Raw genomic sequence first — 7,847 nt, 5'->3', positions numbered from 1 at the left:
TTAAAATTTACTACAATAATAACTTCTAATAAACAAAAAAAATTGATAAACATGTATTTGAAAAAAAAACATTAGAGTTTCAAACTAAAAGAGTATTAAAAATAAACCGACTATAACTTCGGTTTTGGCGGAAAATGAAAATTTTCGGTTATGACGGAAAACGAGATTTTTCGATTTTGACGGGAAAACGAGATTTTTTCGATTTTGGCGGGAAAACGAGATTTTTTGGTTTTGGCGAGAAAATGCATTTTTGCGGTTTTGGCGGAAAATGAGATTTTTGGATTTTGGCAGGAAAACGAGATTTTTGTTTTGGCGGGAAACACGTTTTTCGGTTTTTGCTGGAAAATACAATTTTCGGTTTTGGCGAGAAAACACGTTTTGTGGTTTTGGCGTGAAAACGCGTTTTGCGGTTTTGACGTGAAAACACGTTTTTGCGGAAAAACACGTTTTTACGGAAAAACACGTTTTTGCAATTTTGTGCGGAAATACATTTTTAGGGTTTTGGCGTGAAAATTTTGATTATAGGTTTTCGCGGAAAAATGCGTTTTTGTGGTTTTCTCAGTTTTCGTGTGTGACAAAATGATATTATGTTTATGTTTGTAATTTGTGAATTACATCAGAGGCATAATAGACATTATACCAAATTGAATGAACCATCTCCATCCAAATAATCCAAATTGGATCAGCTGAATGGACTTTAAAATTAAGCCTAAATTTTCTAAAGTCATCCGGATGATCCATCCAAATGAGTTACATTTTTAGTGTCTAAACAAACAAAACTCTCATCTCCATCCAGATGGCTCATCCGGATGTAGAAACGAACATGCCCATGCCATCCGCAAGCATCTCTCTCGCTGGAAAAGAACCAGCACATCGGAAAAAAAAAGGCTCTGCTGAATTTAAGTGTTCCTTCCATAAATTCTTCATCCTTAACCACGATCGAATCACTCGTAACCATGAAAAAAAATATCAGTTTTTTTTTTAGTTTTCTCTCTAGCAGTGTATTCAGAGTTCGTGTATTTAATTTAGTAGATTTATTCACGCCTTAAAATAAATCTTTACCAAATACTTATAATTGTTATGAACTTAAGGTTTAGGAATCTGTAAGTTGTGTATATTATTACTCAATCATAAGGTGTCCTTATATATTAGAGTTACAAAGAGATAAAAGGAAAGACATAAATATGGAAAGTGTATAAATACAAGGAAAAGAAAATAGGGTTTCATTTTCTTTAAAGCCTAAGCCGTCTCTCTCTCCTCTTCATGCGGCCGCCTCTCTCTCTCTCTAGGGTTGGGCCGTCTCTCTCTCTCTCTCTCTTGGTATTGGGCCGGTTATAGACCGGGCCGGTTATAGACCGGGCCGGTTATGGACATCCATCATATGGTTTATAAAACTCCCCCTTGGATGTCATAACCATACAGAGTTCGTAATACGCTTTGGATGTTGCCTCATTAAAACCTTACCAGGAAAACCCAGTGGGACAAAACCATGGTTAAGGAAAAAGAGTACAACACGCATTACTCTCCCTGTTCTGAACATCACTGAAAATCTTTCAGTCTACGTATCCCAATCTTCGTATATGTCCTTCAAGTTGGCGCATCCCAACCTGATGGTTGAGCTTCATGGATACCAATGACTAATGGTCTCAATATCAAGGCAAGGCGCCAATAGTATTTAAGTTTAGGGATGTGTATATCTTTAGTGCCTTATGGTCGAACATGAGCTAAACATATAGGAGATTCTCGGCAAGAACACATGTCTGGCCCAGTATGGCTTGTCTATTACATCAAGGCGCCAATGGTACTTGGGTAATGGACTTTACCGGACCAAAGACATATTTCTTGTCCTTCTTGGGACCAAAGGATCCGTGTCCAAGTCAGGGATATTCACGACCATGTCTTTCTTGTGGACCAAACAGATCAGTGTCTAAAACAAGTGATCTCACGCCCATGTACTAGATAATGGGTGAGACTGGTCCACATTAAATCCCTTGAATATCCTTTTCTGTATATACTATTTGATGCACAAGGATTTCATTGTTAATGTAATCAAGCTGTAGTCCCAAACAAAACTTTGTTTTCCATGATCTTTAATCTCAAACTCTTTCTTGAGATTTTCAATTGTTTGGAAAATTGTACCCAGAGGTTCCTATGATATTCACACTACAAGAAAACACGGACAATACTGACGGAAAAACCGACCGAAAAAAATCTGTCAGGATTTTCCAACGGAATTCCGACGAAAACTTGTCGGAAATATATTTCGGTAAATTCGTCGGAACTGCGTCGGAAAATCCTGACAGAATACATTCGTCGGTATTTCGTCATACGATCCCGACAGAAAACCGACAAAAAACTGACAAATATATGACCGTTGCAAAAAATTGACACTTACCGACGAAATACCGACGGCATACCGACCATGAAAGAATTCGGTCATAATTCCGTCGGTTTTTCCGACGGAATACCGACGGATTGAACAGCCGTTATACTTCCCGACTGAAAACCGACGAATTTGCAGCCGTTGCACTTCCCGACGAAATACCGACGGATTATGTAGCCGTTAGTATCCGTTTAAATTACCGACGGAACGCCGACGGGTTTAGGACGTTAATTTAGCCGTTATGATTCCCGACGGAATACCGACGAATATTTTCCGTCGGAAAGATTTCCAATTCATTATAAATACGACCTCTCCTTCATTCATTGAAATCACAACAAAACAATATAAATTATGGGTACTCCTTATAATTTCCGTTCTTGGTTAGATCAACCTCATATGGATCCAAATACAAATTTACTTACGGAGGAATACGCACGTGGTATTCAAGAATTCATGGGGGTGGTTCAAAGTCAACCGGAAGCAAGAACAAGTAAGTATTTATTATGTCCATGTTCTACTTGTAAGAATAATATCCGTGTCAAAAAAATGGAAGTATGGAGTCATTTATATTTGAAAGGATTTACACGTGGTTATAAGATTTGGTATCTTCATGGAGAAAGATTTGAGTATGGTAGTAGTAGCGAACCTCAAACTGCCGATAGGTTAGATGAACCTACCACGGATGTAGATTTTGGGATAGGGACTGTTCAGATGGTATATGATGCATATGGAGAAAATTTACCGTCGGGTGAAGAGGAAGGAGATAGACAAGAACAACCCAATGTAGAAAATTTCCCATGTGAAGAGGAAGGAGAACGAGAACAACCCAATCTAGAAGCCAGAAGATTTTTTGAAATGTTAGATGCAGCTAAGCAGCCATTGTATCAAGGATGTAAAGATGGGCATTCACCTTTATCATCCGCAAGTCGATTGATGGCGCTAAAGACTGACTATAATTTGGCTGAAGAATGTGTGGATGCGATTGCAGATTTTGTTAAAGATGTTCTTCCTGAAGATAATCTTGCACCTGGCTCATATTATGAGGTACAAAAATTGGTCGCTGGTCTTGGCTTACCATATCAGGTGATAGATGTATGCATCGATAACTGCATGATTTACTGGAGAGCAGATGAGAACAGGGAGAGATGTAAATTCTGTCGGAAACCTCGTTATCAGGATACGACTGGAAGAGTTCCGGTGCCATACAAACGAATGTGGTATTTGCCGTTGACTGAAAGATTAAAGAGGTTATATCAGTCTGAACGAACAGCAGAACCAATGAGATGGCATGCTGAGCACTTAACAAATGGTGAGATAACACATCCTTCCGATGCAGAGGCGTGGAAGCATTTTCAATCAACATATCCAGAATTTGCATCTGAGGTAAGAAATGTGTATCTTGCATTATGCACAGATGGTTTCAGTCCATTTGGAAAGCATGGAAGACAATATTCATTGTGGCCGGTAATCTTGACACCTTACAACTTACCACCACATTTGTGTATGCGACGGGAGTTTTTGTTCCTCTCAATTCTCGTTCCCGGGCCAGATCATCCTAAGAGATCACTGGATGTGTTTCTTCAGCCATTGATATATGAGCTGCAATTATTATGGGAGCACGGTGTTCATACATACGATGTTTCGCGGAAAGAGAATTTTCAGATGCGAGCAGTACTTATGTGGACAATAAGTGATTTTCCAGCATATGGTATGTTATCTGGATGGACCACGCATGGGAGGCTATCATGTCCTTATTGCCAAGACAACACAGATGCTTTCCAACTAAAAAATGGTCGGAAAACGTGTTGGTTTGACTGTCACAGGAGATTTCTACCACACGATCATCCATATCGTAAGAGTAAGACATTGTTTACAAAGAACAAGAGGGTGTTTGACAGTCCACCTGAAGAAGTAAGTGGCAAAAAGTTGAAGGAACAATTAAGAGATTTTGGTGCAGATAGAACGCCAGACGTGGGTGGAAACGGACATGAACCGATTTATGGTGTAGGGGAAAATCATAATTGGCATAAGAAGAGTATCTTCTGGGATTTGCCCTATTGGGAGACTCATTTGTTGCGGCACTGTTTAGATGTCATGCATATTGAGAAGAACTTTTTCGACAATTTGATGAACACCATCCTTGATGTCCAAGGCAAGACGAAGGATAACTTGAAGTCAAGACTGGATTTGGTTGATATTTGTGCTCGTCCCGAACTTCATGTTGATGAGCACGGTAAAGGTCCTATTCCCATATATCGACTGGATGCAACTGCAAAAGAAGAGTTTTTTGATTGGATAACACACAGTGTTAAATTTCCAGACGGTTATGCATCAAGTTTGCGTAATTGTGTTGACAAAAGTGAAGGGAAGTTTACTGGCTTGAAGAGCCATGATTGTCATGTAATGATGCAGCGCCTCCTTCCTTTTGCGTTTTCCGCACTATTGCCACGAAATGTCCACGAAGCAACCGCAGGTACTTTAAAATTTAACATAGTTAAATTAATTGTCATATTATTTTTTAATGCTTATATATATATATATATGCTTATGGAATTTGTTTTCTTCGTGTATGTAGGGATAAGTGCTTTCTTCCGTGATTTATGCTCGAGATCACTCACATCAGATGGTATCCGCAATTTGGAAGTTAAAATACCGGTGATCCTATGCAACCTCGAGAAGATATTTCCTCCATCATTTTTTGATGTTATGGAGCATCTTGCTATTCATCTTGCGAGAGAAGCGGCACTCGGTGGTCCCGTGCAGTACAGGTGGATGTATTTGTACGAACGGTTTATGTTTCATCTGAAGAAGAAGGTCAAGAATTTAAGCAAGGTGGAGGGATCAATAGTGGCTCAGTGCATCAATGAGGAAACCTCAAACTTTGCTGAATACTACTTTCCATCAGAAGTTCGAACAAAAAGTCGAAGACCTGCACGGCATGATGATAGAGGTGAAAGGGCAACTTATTATGTTTATGTGCCAAACATGTTTACACAAATTGGACGACATAGTGGAAAGTCAACGGACCGGATACTTACAGTGGCTGAGCATGCTCATTTGCACACATATTTGCTTACAAACTGCGAAGACATTCTTGAATATGAGAGGTACATAGATTTAAAAATATGAATTATTTGCAATATTTTTGAAACATATCTAACATTTTTGTGTTTTTTACAGTATTTACTTGGCAGAGATGCGCTTAAAGTACCCGGATGCGACAGAAGAACAACTCGAACAACTCAAGCAAAACAACTTTGCAACATGGCTTTCTGATTATGTAAGTGTCTAATCAGTAATTAGTGGTAACTAACCGTTTTACTTATTATCTTTTAATGAACGAAAACATTTTTTTTTTGTTTTTATAGGTAAGCCATTGTTTAGCTATTGGGCACCCACCTAAAGATTGGTTACGTGAGATAGTTTGTGGTCCAAAGTTTGTTGCAAAGTCATATCCGAGATATTGCACACGAGGATATGCATTCAGAGTTCTTAAGGAAAATACTGTAAGGAGAACAATTGATTGTGGGGTTTCTTCGTCATCCGGAGACGATGTCTACTACGGTAACGTACGCGAGATTTTGGAAATTCAGTACCCGGGAATGATTGGCATGAGATGTATTGTCTTCAACTGTGAGTGGTACGACAACGTTGTTGGTCGCGGAGTAAGCACTGACGCATTCGGTGTTACATCTGTACATTCGCGACGACGACTGGATTTTTACGATCCATTCATTCTTGCTTCACAAGCTGACCAGGTATGTATGTTGAAATATATTTTCCATCGGAAGTAATCATATATAATTACTTCGACTTATATAATTTATAATTTTTCAGGTTTGCTATATTCGTTATCCGCGGATTAGGCAAAGGAACGATCCTTGGATCGTTGTCATGTCAATAAATCCCAGAAGCCGAGTACAAGGAGTATTTGATCCACTACAACAACAATTAACCGAAGAGGACGGCGAGATTGGAGAGTTTGACGAAGACAATTCAGATTCATCATGTTCATCATCAGATAATTCCTCAGATGGAGAGTAGATACTCTTTTATGAATGTATATGCAAATTACTTTTAAACATTGTAGATTTCTTCTAAAAACAAATTATGGGTTTGAAACGTTGTATACTTTTAAATTACAAAAAATAAATTAGATTTGTTGATTCTAAAATCGAACGGTTTTGATTGATTGATTATATACGGTTTTGATTCAAAGTTAAAAAAAAATCAAACTGAAACTCTAAATTGATAATGTCCGTCGGTTTTCCGTCGGAATTTACCGACGCATTTCCGACGAAACCCTAGAATTTGAGGGTTTCGTCGGAAATGCATCGGTAAATACCGACGGAATACCGACGAACCCCTAGAATTTGAGGGGTTCATCGGTATTCCGTCGGTATTTACCGACGTATTTCCGACGAACACCTAGAATTTGAGGGGTTCGTCGGAAATATGTCGGTAAATACCGACGGACATTATCAATTTAGAGTTTCAGTTTGATTTTTGTTTTACAAATCTCACCATTGTATTCTCACAGTTTAAAAACTTTGAACATGACATATTAACCATTCAATCAAAACCGTATATAATCAATCAATCAAAACCGTTCGATTTTAGAATCAACAAATCTAATTTATTTTTTGTAATTTAAAAGTATACAACGTTTCAAACCCATAATTTGTTTTTAGAAGAAATCTACAATGTTTAAAAGTAATTTGCATATACATTCATAAAAGAGTATCTACTCTCCATCTGAGGAATTATCTGATGATGAACATGATGAATCTGAATTGTCTTCGTCAAACTCTCCAATCTCGCCGTCCTCTTCGGTTAATTGTTGTTGTAGTGGATCAAATACTCCTTGTACTCGGCTTCTGGGATTTATTGACATGACAACGATCCAAGGATCGTTCCTTTGCCTAATCCGCGGATAACGAATATAGCAAACCTGAAAAATTATAAATTATATAAGTCGAAGTAATTATATATGATTACTTCCGATGGAAAATATATTTCAACATACATACCTGGTCAGCTTGTGAAGCAAGAATGAATGGATCGTAAAAATCCAGTCGTCGTCGCGAATGTACAGATGTAACACCGAATGCGTCAGTGCTTACTCCGCGACCAACAACGTTGTCGTACCACTCACAGTTGAAGACAATACATCTCATGCCAATCATTCCCGGGTACTGAATTTCCAAAATCTCGCGTACGTTACCGTAGTACACATCGTCTCCGGATGACGAAGAAACCCCACAATCAACTGTTCTCCTTACAATATTTTCCTTAAGAACTCTGAATGCATATCCTCGTGTGCAATATCTCGGATATGACTTTGCAACAAACTTTGGACCACAAACTATCTCACGTAACCAATCTTTAGGTGGGTGCCCAGTAGCTAAACAATGGCTTACCTATAAAAACAAAAAAAAATGTTTTCGTTCATTAAAAGATAATA

At 38.4% G+C, this 7,847-nt stretch overlaps 2 protein-coding genes across 2 annotated transcripts; one reads left to right on the top strand and one right to left on the bottom strand.

Moving 5' to 3' along the window:
* The first annotated feature begins 2,191 nt into the window (after positions 1 to 2,191).
* Positions 2,192 to 6,504, top strand: LOC106328917. Its single transcript, XM_013767459.1, has 5 exons — positions 2,192 to 4,856; positions 4,959 to 5,490; positions 5,564 to 5,663; positions 5,752 to 6,141; positions 6,221 to 6,504. Exons 1-5 carry the CDS (start codon positions 2,735 to 2,737, stop codon positions 6,425 to 6,427), a joined length of 3,351 nt encoding a protein of 1,116 aa, XP_013622913.1. The 5' UTR covers positions 2,192 to 2,734; the 3' UTR covers positions 6,428 to 6,504.
* Positions 6,505 to 7,050: 546 nt separating this feature from the next.
* On the bottom strand, positions 7,051 to 7,824 carry LOC106333507. The gene is made up of 2 exons (XM_013771944.1): positions 7,414 to 7,824; positions 7,051 to 7,334 (listed from the first exon to the last, which is right to left on the bottom strand). Exons 1-2 carry the CDS (start codon positions 7,567 to 7,569, stop codon positions 7,128 to 7,130), a joined length of 363 nt encoding a protein of 120 aa, XP_013627398.1. The 5' UTR covers positions 7,570 to 7,824; the 3' UTR covers positions 7,051 to 7,127.
* Positions 7,825 to 7,847: the final 23 nt, after the last annotated feature.

Source organism: Brassica oleracea, chromosome C3, assembly GCF_000695525.1.
Source record: "Brassica oleracea var. oleracea cultivar TO1000 chromosome C3, BOL, whole genome shotgun sequence".
NCBI classification, from domain to species: domain Eukaryota; kingdom Viridiplantae; phylum Streptophyta; class Magnoliopsida; order Brassicales; family Brassicaceae; genus Brassica; species Brassica oleracea.
This window is presented reverse-complemented; position numbering and strand designations above follow the sequence as displayed.

Bases quoted from the DNA above. Each gene is read 5' to 3' on its own strand.
- LOC106333507 (XM_013771944.1), bottom strand. From the start codon at position 7,569: ATGATTGGCATGAGATGTATTGTCTTCAACTGTGAGTGGTACGACAAC. The intron at 7,335-7,413 runs GTATGTATGTTG...ATAATTTTTCAG, and splicing joins TTGCTTCACAAGCTGACCAG to GTTTGCTATATTCGTTATCC.
- LOC106328917 (XM_013767459.1), top strand. From the start codon at position 2,735: ATGGGTACTCCTTATAATTTCCGTTCTTGGTTAGATCAACCTCATATG. The intron at 4,857-4,958 runs GTACTTTAAAAT...TCGTGTATGTAG, and splicing joins TGTCCACGAAGCAACCGCAG to GGATAAGTGCTTTCTTCCGT. The intron at 5,491-5,563 runs GTACATAGATTT...TGTTTTTTACAG, and splicing joins GACATTCTTGAATATGAGAG to TATTTACTTGGCAGAGATGC.